At 43.5% G+C, this 14,174-nt stretch overlaps 1 protein-coding gene across 1 annotated transcript; it reads right to left on the reverse strand.

Annotated features, from left to right (window-relative positions):
- Positions 1–670: 670 nt before the first annotated feature.
- Positions 671–13,017, reverse strand: marchf7 (membrane-associated ring finger (C3HC4) 7). Its single transcript, XM_080729946.1, has 11 exons — positions 12,922–13,017; positions 10,189–10,384; positions 8,045–8,158; positions 7,281–7,434; positions 6,971–7,174; positions 5,620–6,853; positions 4,910–5,079; positions 4,447–4,550; positions 3,471–3,581; positions 1,491–1,542; positions 671–1,116 (listed from the first exon to the last, which is right to left on the reverse strand). Exons 2-11 carry the CDS (start codon positions 10,372–10,374, stop codon positions 1,010–1,012), a joined length of 2,436 nt encoding a protein of 811 aa, XP_080586072.1. The 5' UTR covers positions 10,375–10,384; positions 12,922–13,017; the 3' UTR covers positions 671–1,009.
- Between the last annotated feature and the right edge of the window lie 1,157 nt (positions 13,018–14,174).

Genomic DNA, 14,174 nt, shown 5'->3' on the forward strand with positions numbered 1-14,174 from the left:
ACTAGGGACATGATTGAGTGTGTTGTAAAGTGATAGTCACGTTTAGTCAATGTGAATATATTTGACACATTTCTGAAAATACACATAGCATACAGTATATATACATAACTGAGTTTCAATAACTATTGAGCTGCAATGAAGAAAACATGATCGCACGAAGAATTCAATCATTTGCATTCTTGTCTAGGTGAAATTCATCAAGTTCTGAGTTGCTGGGACCACCTACATATCAGGACCCAGGGATATTAGCAAGATGATATAAATATCTGAAAGGCCCAATGATTTCAGCTACTGTATATCTTGACGTAATTTTATCATCTACTCAAGCTTTGGTGATGGTGAACACCCCAGTTTTTGTAACTGTCATTTTAACCATGATTCATAGAAAACACCTACTCTGGTGACCCATACTACCCTTGTAATACATGAGGGGCCATGTTATCTTTTATTAATGTTTTGTATTTTATTTCTCATTTTCTAAAAAAAAAAAAAAAAAAAAACCTAACCCTAACCAAGGACTGGTATTTTCAATTAATCTTATGGTTAAAATAGAATGCTCCCAAAAGCCTCAGTAGACGATGAAATTACCTAAGTTTTTTTTAAAGTGAAAAATCCCTTTAAGCATCTCTGCACAGCAATGCATCCTCAGAAGAATTACACAGTTCCACCATTTACACATAAAATCTAATCTTTATTGCAATAATAAAATATTTAACTCAAAGCAATACAAAGCGCACACAAATGTCAGATAAATACAATGGTGAAAACCTAAATATTTTTCAACGTATTCATGGATATGCAGGTAGCCATGAATGACACCGATTAAGGCAGTCACATTTCCGCAGACCATCAATGCACTGGCCATTAAGTTTCACCTGTTGCCACTGACTTTAGTTACATGATTAAAGCGTGTGCATAAACAAGGTAGTTTCAAGGCATAATGCAGTCTTCCACCATCAAGCCCGCTGTCCAACCATTTCTTTTTCCTGAATCCACTCAATAGGATTTATTAATCCTCATCTTCAAGGTCATCATCCAAGTCAGAAAAGTCAATCCTTGGCCTGTTGTCCACCACAACCTCATCACCATCATCATCAGAGGATTCTCCAGGTAATCCTGCAAAGGAGAGGAATATGTAAAAACAAACTACGGTAAACAACATTTACAGTCGCAAATGCAAAGACATTTGAATTTGATATTCAGTACCTCTAAGGAAAGCCATTTAAAAAGATTAGAGTGAACTTGTGTAATTAAAAGACTACACAAGAACTCCAGGTGAATAAGTGATAAATAATAAAGTCTACCACATGCACAGTATCATGCAGTGTGGAGTTGTAGTTTAAGGTCTAGAGGGTTTGAACCCTGGTGTTGACAGAAACTTGTATATCCTTGGTGCTGGCGACAGAACCGTTCTTAGTGGTTTATGGCTTGGAGGCAATATTTAAGTAATGCACTTGTATTCCTTCAACCAAACAATTATTGTGACGTACTTTCAACACGGATGTCCAGGTATTCATCAAGACTCGCCAAGAGGGGGGACAACTGGGCGAGAGAGGGGGGAAAATGTTTTCAAAGATTTATGCTTTACATCCAATACATTCATAACACCTTGTGTAAAAAAATAAACTGAATAGTAATTTCACTGTGCCATACATAGTATGTACTGCCCTTGACTGGAGCGCAGGATTAGGTGCGGAAATGGCACATTTTTGGCATTCAATTTAAATCATGAGTCACCCATTAACCTTCTGATTCTGAATAATGATTCAAGCAGTCAGTTGCATATTAATTGTATTTATTAAGCACTTCAAGGTCTGTGTACATAATCGCTCTGCTTCAAACATAAGTGTTAACATTAAATTATGAACCAAAATGGTATATGCCTAGTCTACATGTATATTGTGAAAATGTTAAATTGTCAGGAATAAATCCTGCAGTGCATCACAAGTGTTCAGCCTATAATATGCAAAAATAAGGTTTTCACAGAGGCTCTAAGACGGGGCACTTCACAAACTTTGTGCACACAGTAAAATACTAAATCCTCAGTTTATTAAAATCAATATAACAAAATGGACTGGTGAAGCCTCATCATAAATGTCGGTTTCACAGTGTCACTCACCTAATATAACAAATTTAAAAAGCTCACACAAAAAACGCAATCTGGGAAAAGAATCCAAGATGCATGGATTTTTCTAAGCATTTGCTTGTAGATCTGTTGAGTGCTTTTAGATCAGCCATTTTCAATTGTGGCCTTGTAGATTGTGTTTAGGTGACTCCACACAAAAAAGACTACAAGAAACTCTTTCCGACTCCTGCCAGACTGGCAGTCGGTGGCATTTAGTGGCACAAACTCTATTTGGCAGAAATAACATTGTTTTTATTTTGATCTCCGTCTGCCAGTCTGTTGCCAGGTCTGCTCATCATTATGTAAATATTCATAGCTGCGGGTTGCCTTTGTTAATGTTTATTTTCCTTAGTGTAGTTGATTATTTGGGCATTGCTTTCAAGATTATTAAAATAAAGAGCTGATCTAATAGGGCTAAAGTGGTAAAAATGGTCGCGTCTTTTGGGCTGTTTTCATAAATCAGTTCGCTTGTTTCACTCACAAAATGTGTCAAATGTGGCAACACACTTTCAGCCTCGTTAGCAAACAAACGGTGCGATGCAGTGATTTATCTCTCCATAGCACCATTACTAGCGTTGCTTTGGAGTTGATTAGTATAGGAAATTGAGAGTTGAGATTGTGAATACAATTTAGTTAAAATGTGCGACGGGAAAATGTCTCTGGCTTATTTAGTCTTGGTTTCGCAGCAGCAGCAAACTTAAGGTCCATTCTACAACCCCCTCAATTCTGCGACTCCTAGAACATGTCCAGTTTCTCATCAGCGAGTCCCGACGGCTTTATCGACGGCAAGCGCACACTTGCCGAAAAGCATGCCGGCGCTTTCCGCCGCCGCCGACGTCGTCTACAATCTCCTTGGTTAAGAGCTTACAAATGAACACTGAAGACTTTACCGAGTAGTAAACTGAGAAACCGTGACAGATGTCTGCTTTCAAAATACTGGGTGCGTTCTTTATGACTTGTTGATCTCAGTCCTTATCTCCTGTAGCATTAGCCTAGCAATGTTTGCACAGTTCAAGGAGACTTTGCTCCTGGAAAAACAGAAATGACTAGGCTTAGGCTATAATTAATTATGTAATGTCACTGCATCAATGCAGAATCGGCCGCATCACGATGCATCTTAACACTCAACATCCACACCTCTATGATCCATTAGACTGTACAACAAGGGGAATTATAGCCAAAGTTATGAAGGAAAAGTCAGAGCGTTTAATAAACTCTAATGGAGACAGTCAATGGCTGTGATAACCTTGAGTACATTATTGTTTTTATAAGACAGTTGCATTAGCATCAACTTTCACCAACAATATACAGTGCGTTACAGTAGCATGTGTGTGTGTATACGTACTGTAGAATGTGCCGCATGGGTTCTCACCCCGGCTTCATCCGAGAACCTCTGTTCATATAGATGCAGTAGCACCACCAGGTAGAGACCACTGCGGATAAATTCATACTCCGACTGAGGAAGGAGGAGAACAGTCAACTCAAGGTTATGTTATACCACCCGTTACACTGCAGGCTGTCTGTATGTGTTTTTTTCTCGTCCTTTGTTGATTATTACACAAGATGCTATGAAAGAAACAATATTCAGACACAAGGTTATATATCCATGCATGTTGCTTCAAAGTCATAGAATACTGCAGCTGTCAGGCGGAAACCCATTTAGGCCCAAGTCCGATTTGAAAAAAGCCAAGACCCACGTCCGATTTGAAAATTACCCCCCTTTTTTCTGGAAAATGTATTACTCATCCTCTGTAGCAGCTAGAAAGCTATTTTATACACCTTTGGCTTTCAAAGAACATTTTCAGGAAAACTTACTGTACATGTACTGTAATACACAAAAATGTGTTCCCGGCCTGAGGGGTAAATACACTTTAATGTGTACTCGTCCATAATGGGTCAAGTCCTTGGCACACAACGGTTCTAACAGGACATGACGTATATCGACGTCCTTGGCGGTGAATGCGCTTTTCACTGGTTCATCATCAGAGTTAAAATTGGCTTAAGAGAGGACCGCCAGCCTGCTGGCCGGACCATATAACTAGTTCCGAATGCAGCAATGTTCTAACTTCAATCAGACTTCCAAGGGAAACCGTTGCCCAGATTCTGACCAAATTTGGCACAGGGTAAGTTGGTAGGGTAAGTGATTTCATTTAATTCAAATAATAACAAAATGGGTCTATGTTCTGATAGTACTAGTTACTAGAGTGTTTGGTCCATATATTTCAGAAATTTCTGAACACTTCCATTTGATTAAACAAAACATTCAGTACAACTTGGCCGACAGGAAAACATAAGATTCTTTTTTTAAAAAGGATGCTCACCTGCTCATGCGTCCTGTGTAGTTCATGAATGTTAAAGTTATCTATGTTTAGATGCAGCTTCTCCTTGCAGAGTTCACATGTTGTGAGTGCCTCGAGACCAGCACCTGAAGAGTACAAAGACACATACTGTATTAATGTACCATAAACAACAACAATGACCAGTGCGAGGACAGCACTAACTCAGCGTAATGCAGTCTGGACCAGCACTAATGCAGTATAATGCAGCATGGACCAGTGCTAACGCAGTATAGACCAGTGCTGGGACAGCAGTGCAATAGAATAGAGTATGGACCAGTGCTGGGACAGCACTAATGCAGTGTGTGCACTGTGTGGTAGTGAGCTGGGCAGTGAGACCAGCATGTGTTTGAAATAGTCTTGCCGTGGTGTAACAGCAAAGGACCCTAAATTTAGGACACACTTCCTCCTGGTGAACCCCCGCAAAGGGCAGCAGCATTCTGCTTACCCGAACTGATTTTAGAGTGGAGCCACGTCTTGATGCATTCCTGGTGGACAAACTGCAGGCTACCCGTGCAGTGGCACGGCTCAATCAATGGGTTTGAGGCCGAATCCTCCCCCATCTGGCAGATACGACACAGATCACCTTCGTCCTCATCAGATTCCTCCAGCATCAGCCTACAGCAGGAATAAGAGGTTAAAAAACAATTTAAAAAATGCATGCATTATTGAGTTACATCATATGATCATGTTGGCGAACTGCAAGATTTCAGTGGGCGGGGAGGGGTACAACTGGCAGTGAGCATACCAATTTGTCTTTAATATTATTCACTCCCAGATCACTGGTGGTTTGAGGGATACCAGTGACACTCCTGTAACGCATTAAAAGAAATCCTTTGTCACAGAGATGTTTTAGCTTTACAAGATAAAACCGGACTGCTGTGTATTTTATTATTATACAGTAAATAATGAAAATGTGCCATCAAGTTATTCCCCTTCATAGCTGCATGGTGGTTCTTCTATAAAGAAACTTTTAGCTTCTTTTTCTTATGATAATGCATGTGCTCATCTAGCGTGACATTGGCCATCTCAAAAGCTCTATGAAAAGTGTTGGATGCCTCCCTGCCCCGGCTGCACTGTGGGTAAAACAGACAAAGCTTGGGACTAGAAATGACTAGATATGCATGAAATCGTGTGTAGAAAACAGAATGTCAGAACCTCTCCTGGATCTTGCGGAGCCTCTCGGGATCTCTGGAAGACACATGCTTGTCCTTCTCCCGCGCTTCAGCTTGGCTCCTGCCCACAACAAATGCATTGGGATACACTGTGACCGTGGGGGTTGCAGAGCTTCCAAACCCTGGATTCCTGAAGGTAGCAGGCATTGGCTGCATGTAAACCCTACTGGAACCAGCAACACTGGCATCCGTCACGCCAGATGCTCCGCCTGCTTCACTGTCCTCTTTTTCTTCCTCGTCCTCCTCGTCGTCCTCATCCTCATCCGGTGCTTTATCCTCCCACCTTCTGTGTGTATTCTGACGACTAGCGGAAGCCTCTTTTATACCGTCACCGCTTCCCTCACTCGACGGTGGGGGGGGTGGAGGAGCTGAGCGGTTACGAAGGTAGGAGGAGAACCAGGTGGCGTGGCCTCCACCGTCGCCGTCTGAGCGAGGTGTATCGAAGAAACGCCTGCGTAACCTGTGCGAGGTCAAGTGTTGGGCTGTGTCGGACTCTGGCGCTGCAACTTCAGGTGTATTGACGGCATCGAAGAAACGTCTGCGCAGCCTGTCTGAGGCCAAGGCCAAGGGCTCTGGTGTTGTGACATTGGGTGTTCTGGCCGCAGTCTCCACACCTGTTGGCGGGCTGCCATCCGATGAGTCGAAGGAGCGAGAGCTGGAGCCGGATGACAAGCCGGACGAGTCTTGGCTGGAGCGCCGGGAAAAGATACGAGACAGGAGGGAGCGGCGGCCCTCCGGCTCTGCACCTGCTGGGGCCGGCCTCTGTGGGGCGGGGGCAGCAGTGGTCAGGGGTTTAGAGAGGCTGGTGGGGTCTTGTCTGGCCACAGAAGATGTATACCAGGAGCTACGAGAAGAGGAGGGTGAGCTGGCCACGGTGGGGGAGACTGGGTTTCTCGTCTGCTCCTGGGCTGATCGGAGGCCGGAGGTGGATGAGCGAAGGCTGGAGGTGGCGGTGGTGGATGAGCGGATGCTTGAGGTGGGGGTGGTGGATGAGCGGAGGCTTGAGGCGGGGGTGGTGGATGAGCGGAGACTGGAGTTGGTGATGGTGGAAGAGGAGGGGCTGAGGGTGTCGGCAGTGGTTCTGGCGCTGTGGTCAAGTGAGGGAAAGTAACGTGGACGGTAGCTTTCTCTGGCTGTGGAGGAGCTTGAAGACGAGTAGATGGGCTCTTTGGGCCGCGCCCCCTGAGCGTAACTGGAGGTCAACCTGTCTGGCTCATCTGGAACGAGGGGAAGAGAAGAGTGCAACATGAAATGACCATAAAGGTGATAATGCACACTTAAGCTGTTTTAGACTTTAGAAGCATGTGTGGTCAAGTGTTCACATATTTCCCTACACAGTGAGGTCAATGCAGAGGTCCTACGCCTGCTCTCTCCCAGACTGGACAGATGGGCCGAATATCTGCTCTCTTCTGGCTCTCTCAAATGACGGTTTAAAACGTCTCTCCTCGTCAAAAGCGGCTTTGAGGATGGGCTGGAGTAGGACGTTGAAGATGGGGAGAGGGTTGAACTATATGAGCGCCACGAACTTGTTTTTTCACCTGAGAGTTTAGAGAAGAAATAGATTAATTAGCAGTTGCACACCTTTGGCTAATGTTGCTAGTTATAGGAGTGACGTGAAAACACCAGTCATGAGTTCTTCCGTACCTGTGCCGATATTAGAGTAAGAGGGTGCAGTCACAGAGGTGGAGCTCGTCCTTGTGTCACGGCTACCGTAGGACAGTTTGGCACGTTTGAAATCTGAATCGTCGTTCACTTTCAGCAGCCCCGAGTATGTCCCCGTTCTCCTCTCAGAATCAGTCTGAAGAGAGAGGCATTTTATTAAATTAATGTTTTTATTTTAAAGCCACAGTCACATGGAATGTGGAAGAGAGTGCAGGCAGGGTGGAATGGATGGAGGAAGGTATCAGGAGTGATTTGTGACAGAAGGGTACCAGCAAGAGTGAGAGAAGCCACACTGTACAGCTTGGATGAAAAGGCAGGAGGCGGAGCTGGAGGATGCTAGGATTCTCATTAGCAGTGACATAGACTGACATGTTCAGAAATTAATACATTAGAGGATCAACCCAGGTTAAAGGGTTTGGGGATAAAACAAAAGAGGCGAGGTTGATGGTTTGCAGAGGAGGGATGAGGGCAACATTGGGATAAGGATGCTGAAGATGGAGCTGCCAGACAGGAGGAGAAGAGGAAGGCGGGTTTATGCAGTCGGTGAGAGAGGACGTGAAAGGTGGCTGGGGTGACCAATAAAGACGCAGAGAACGGAAGCAGATGGAAAAAGGATTATCCACTGTGGCAAACCCGGGAAGTAGCCAAAAGAAGAAGAATAGCCAACAAGTTCGTTTCGTGGAAACATTTTACTGGTCAAATGCTTCCCTTGGCTTATAATATACAAATAACCCCATTCTAAGCACCTGTTTAGACCTGATGCTGGCAGGGGACTCAGCCCAGGGCCAGTCACGTGACGAGTTCAAAGTAGGAAGCGGCTCCAACCAGGGTGGACTCTCTTCGATCAGGTTACGGTAGCGCTAGAACGGAGAGAGTTGGCATTTTCTGTTGTGTCCAAGTCATATTAAAATGCTGACCCAATGGCAATATGCATTTTGGTGGGAATTCTAGTATAAAATAAATGTACTTTGGTAGCTGTGACCCACCACGTGTGCGTATGAAACTGTTCAGAAGAGTCTGTATTCAATCCTGATGTTTTCCACCATTTGTGTACAAATTCCCAATAGTGGCGAGGCGTGGGATTGGCTTATCAAGAGAATAAAGAAGGATTTAGTCTGTCACTCCTCATACATGAAGCGAAATAATCTAGTTTGTACATTTAGGATTTGGCGTGGCAGCAGGTTCTGCACCCTGCTGAACAGGGTGAACAACCTAAAGGAGTCACTAGTGCAGAAACAGTGAACGTCTTCCCCTACCAGCTTCCAACCCGTGAACCCGGCCAAGTTGTGTTTGTTGGAACACCCGGCCAAGCTGGAGGCACTGCGGAGGAATCGTGCCCCAGAAATAGAAACCAATTTAGCATCATCTTATTCATAACTTTTCCATCAGGCCTACAGTCTCTAAGCAACCTACAGTAGTGTATCATGATCATCCTCAACGAGTTCCGGTTCCAAATGTCAAACCAATTTAACAGTGCACAGTAAATCTTAAAGTCAATATTAGTGATAAAGTCACCGAGCAATCACTTGCTTGTTCAGCTTGTCAACCCAGCCTGGACTATTCTGGAAAGTGCAGGATGACCAGCAAACACTTAAGCCTGATTTATACCTTGTCGTACAACGGTGTTGAAAATAGCAGATCTACAAGCCAAGAACACGTTGACATGCAATACGTTTGTTGCATGTTTTCGGCAAGCAACACAGGCACCAACAAAATTTAAATCAGGCTTCAGGCCGAGCAGTAACTCTATCTTATGAGACAGCCCTTGACAAGCATTGGAGCTGAAATGAACATGCTGTCAGGCCAGGAATCTGGGCTGACCTATTAAAAGACACACTAAAGTGACTGCTGCTCCTGTTGGGACATCACAGATCAACTATTTAGCTGCAGTACCAGGGTGAAGTTACTAGAAGAATGTGCTCCCTGGTGGTTTCTCAAACAACACCGATAGCTGCCGACATGCTGATAACATGGGACTACTGTCTAGCCTAATTGATGCATGTTTATTATTAATCTTTAACCATTTTTACCTAGAATGGCCATAATGTACCATATTAATCAATATGTATTTATTTATTTATATCAACAGAAATAGATCAATAAGAATAATTGGGTCCCACCCTAATTTACAGTACAGAATAAAGCCATAATAAGAAATAATGTGTTTGTAATTAGAAATAATATGTTTTCATTAGACAGAAACAAACACAGTTATACCTTAATTATCCCTACATTATGTTCTAATTAGAAATCGAATAAGGGCTTGAGCTCACTGCTCAACGTTTTGAGCTGATTGTGCTGTCTCCGACCATTTTGGGGCTCGCGGACAAAAACGGCGATCTGCCGCAAGATCGGACTGCTCGCCGATGGTTTTGCTAGTTGTGTGTGAAAAGCACTGCAAGAAGATCTGGCCGCGATTATAGTGCTCGGCGATTTCTTCCCGAGCATTTCTAGTTATCTAGCAATTGATATACATCTGTCGCGAACTGGATATACAGTATGAAAGAGGTTGTGCACCCTGAGAAGATCCCTGTTAAATGATTAGAACATAGGGGTAATTAAGGTATAACTGTGTTTGTTTCTGTCTAATGAAAACATATTTCTAATTACAAACACATTATTTCTTATTATGTCTTTATTCTGTCTAATTCGGTACTGTAAATTAGGGTGGGACCAATAATTGTTTCATGGTTCAGTTGACTTAAATACAACACAGTGTAAACAAAACCAGGTATTCAGAACAGATGTTAAGACAATGTTAAGAGTCTGGGTCATACATTGTTAAATACACAGGTGCGGTTATGCTCCGATTTGGGCAATAATTTGTCAACGCTATGGTTCATAACCTTTCTGTATCTTTTGGGGATTATGCCCATTGTCATTAGCCTACCTGTTGGCATAGGTCTGGTTTGAATGGTGTGGAGGACCTAGGGAGGCGGTCACTGGTCAGCACCCTGTCTCTACCATATAGCCTACTGGAGCTCAGTGGAGAAGAGGTGTAGGTTGATGGGGAGGAGGTGTAAGACGTCCTGGACCTAGACACAGAGAAAGGAAGTCCACGAGACCTGGAATCCATGACAAATAGTCTGTTGGAAGACAAAGACAACCACCAACATTGTCAGTCACTAGAACAAAATGACCATGAGGTGAGTAAACAAGCAATCACTGCTTGAACACAATATGACCAACAACCTTACCAGCACAGACTAAAACATCTGTCACATGATATTTTAAGTTGGAACCATGTTCTTGTTGAAGTGCCTCAGACCCTCAGTCAGTTGCCACACAAAATAGTTCCAAGACATAGCATTGGTCTGTGAGAAGAAAGACTGTTGCTGTATTTGTCTGACAAGCAGCCAAACCACTAGATGAGCAGCCATCTCTGCAGTATGATGAGTTGAGTCCATGTGTCAATACTAGTGATTAATTCACACCAACCTGTGACAGAAAACCCAGATTTATCCCCATACAGGAAACCCAGATTAAACCCTTCATCAAAGCACTGTACTACTAGGAGCCAGCTGAACATATTCCATCCCATAAATTCTGAAACATGATAGGACATGTTTTCATAAAAGAAGTAGTCAGTCAAGACAAGGACTTTGAGTTAATGCTTCAGTTTGCTGATCCAGGCAAAGTGAAACAAGGCAAAGTGTGACAGACTTAATCAGCATGCTGCTATGTATTGGTGCTTCCAATTCAACTGCTTTACAACTGTCCTTGGACTGTGAACCTGCAAGCTTGTACATTAATAAATAGCTAGCAGCGAGCATGGCATTCCATGTGATACTTGAAAGTATGCACCAATACACTGCATGATTTGTTATTGGTGCTTTTATTTTCTCCTTCCCCTCAAAGTAGTCAATTATTTTGACCCCCAATTTAGTCATCTTGCCAATAGTTCCTCCCACTGCTGTTGCACCACATATGCCAGCGAGGAGCCCCTGTCAGGAGGATTTAGGGCGCTGACAGGTGACCAGGTTGTAGGAGTGTGTGTGAACTGATAAAGACCACCCACCCCACCTAGCTTCCTCCCCCCGATCACGGCCATATACAGTAGACACTCTTCGAACCTCACTAAGGCCTGATTTACACTGAATCAGATCTGTGCCACAATCAGATTGGAATCCCATTGGTTTAAATGGTCACATGTTACAAGTTACTTTTATTGCCACACAACCAGGTTGGTGGCATTTGGTTTCAGTACATAATGTGTTGCAGCTCTGACAAAAACTAGGAACAAGACAAGTACATGTAGACATTTACACCATGCCACACTACCAGCAGTAAAAACATGAAAACAGAAAACAAGACAGACAACCATTTAGCTAGTGTGAGGGGGGAGAGGGAGTGGGGTACTACTGAGGGAGATTCACAAGGAACAAATCAGATTCCAATCTGGATGTGTGACAGATCTGATTCAGACTGGATTTGGCTGCCAGTGTAAATCCAGCATTAACCTTTTTATTCCAACACATATCAAGCCCCAAGTGATCTGTTCTGCATTTCAACACCTTTAATGACTTAGCATCTATTAATAACCATCACACCCAAGGTAAAATGTACTCGGTCTTCACATTTTAGTAATTTGCTGCAATATGGGTGATTGATTTTGCTGGACTTTCCTTATCAACAGCATTAAAAGGTGTTGCATGTTTGACATTTTTCATTCATGAAAGCCAGCATCCTGCACTGTCACATAGCTTAGCCCACCACTTTGCCTTATGTGAGAGTGAGACAGACCACTTGCATAGAGAAATCACACAACTAGTGTCATGAAGGCCTATATGATCTCTTCTCCTATTTTACTCTGCCAGATCAAAGCGTTAGTGAATAAATCTGTTTAATGCAGTGATTCGGCCTTCTCCATGGCCTTAACAGTTCCTCCTGCAAACAATCTTCCTCTTCATAGACATTTGTCGTTTACTGAAGTGAAAACACACGTTTTAGATGCTTCCCTTTCCTCGCCAGTATATATCTAGTTTCAAACACACACAACTGAAGCCTTATTTGTCCATGTGCTCCTGTCTGTCTGTCTGTGAAAGCCAAGTTAATATTAAACTAGAGTGCGGTTCGTTAAAGCGGGGCTGAGGTTTTGACGCTGCTGTCATTCGAAATTCGAAACATCGAATTGAAATATCGCAGAATGGAAGCAAATGCTTTGCGGTGACCAAAGTGTGTATGCTATGCTGTTTAGCTTGCAGCCTCACCTCGGGGGCAGACCTCCATTCCGAAACACCCCCACTTAGAAACATCCCCATTCAGAAATACCCCCACTGAGGTTAGGGTTTAGGTTAGCTCACTAACGCTATGGACCAGAGCTAGGTTTAGGTTAGGTTTAGGTGACACCTCCATTTAGAATAATGGAAGTCAATCTTCTGAATGGCAATGTTTCTGAATGGAGACCTCGCCAGTCCAGAGCCCACAGTTATACACAACACTGAGCTACATGCTATTCATAGAGACCAACAGCGGTATCCGATGTCATAACCGATATTATCACAACCAGTATACAAACACCGCTTCTTCACCACACACTGTCTGAAACGGGACCGAATCCATGCCACATTCACAACGACAACGGTTTGTTTTCACAGCGCAATAACAACGGTTGGGTTCTCACCTCTGGTTTCACTTTTCTTGCGTTCGACATTGACGATATGGCGTCTTTTTGTTGACAGGGAAGTAGTGCTTTAAATAGTCACTCACTGCACGTCCCGTGACCAGGCAGGCCTCGTGCATGGGCGTGGCTATCAACAGACACTCTCTTTTTCTCATTGGGTCGAGTCGGCGTCCCATATCCTGGAAGAACGGCCCACTCGCGTCCTGATAGGCTCGTCGGGTCGCAGGGCAACCACTTTTTTCACAGCTATTTATATAAATTATTAATAACGCTGATTTCTGATTTGTGTGAAGTAATTGGCAGACAGTGATACAGGATTGTTCAACTGGCTTTCTGAGTGTGTGTGTGTGTGTGTGTGTGTGTGTGTGTGTGTGTGTGTGCGCGCGCGCGCGTGCGTGCGTGCGTGCGTGTTGGTTGAGTTGGGTGGGAGGGGCATTCCAAAGGTCACCAGAAAGACCCTGCATATAAATCTATCAATACACACACACACACACACACACACACACACACACACACACACACACACACACACACACACACACATATATATATATATATATATATATATATATATATATATATATATATATTGTTTAGATGTACAAAAATATATTGTATGGGCTGTGGCTGTGGGCATATAGGTCTACTAAATGACATTGGGGATCTCCATACAGTATATGGGCATAAAAGGGACACTACTCAGACATATCGGTTGCGGCTTGAACTCTAGAACCGCCAATCCAATCATGCCAATATACAGGGTATGGGCCAACTAATAACGATCTGCAAAATATACTTGTAGCTGAAGTTGTAAAATAATTGCAGTGGAATAAAATGTATAATATTTGCCTCTGAGATGTAGTGGAGTCAGTGGAACTAGGCCTGAAATTGTCAAAGACAAGTAATAGTAAAAGTACCTCAAAATTGTACTGTATTTGAGTAAATGTACTTTCCACCACTTTCTCTGTACTTACGTTGTTTTGGGTCCACACCATAGTTGTTGAGCAGTGCTCCTGGAAGGAGCTAAACTCCAACATCTCGCTTTGTCCAATATGTTTGTTGTATGCCCAGGGTCACATTGGCCAAGCTTCATGGGAAGCGAAGCATTAGCCAATGTTTAGGGACTGTGACCAGCCACCACTGCCTCATGCAGTGGCTTCAATCTGCTGTGTTCTCTTCAAGCAAGCATTCAACTAAAGATGAGAATCCCGGAAGACTACCCTCACTCAACACTCAGCATAACCGCAAGTCAT

This window comes from Nannobrachium achirus (genome assembly GCF_963921795.1).
Source record: "Nannobrachium achirus genome assembly, chromosome: 7".
NCBI classification, from domain to species: Eukaryota; Metazoa; Chordata; class Actinopteri; order Myctophiformes; family Myctophidae; genus Nannobrachium; species Nannobrachium achirus.

Excerpts from the sequence above, each read along its gene's own strand:
- marchf7 (XM_080729946.1), bottom strand. The coding sequence starts at position 10,374 with ATGGATTCCAGGTCTCGTGGACTTCCTTTCTCTGTGTCTAGGTCCAGG. Across the intron at positions 4,551-4,909 it reads CCACTCTAAAATCAGTTCGG|GTGCTGGTCTCGAGGCACTC; the intron begins GTAAGCAGAATG and ends TGTACTCTTCAG. Across the intron at positions 1,543-3,470 it reads CCCATGCGGCACATTCTACA|TTGTCCCCCCTCTTGGCGAG; the intron begins GTACGTATACAC and ends TCTCTCGCCCAG.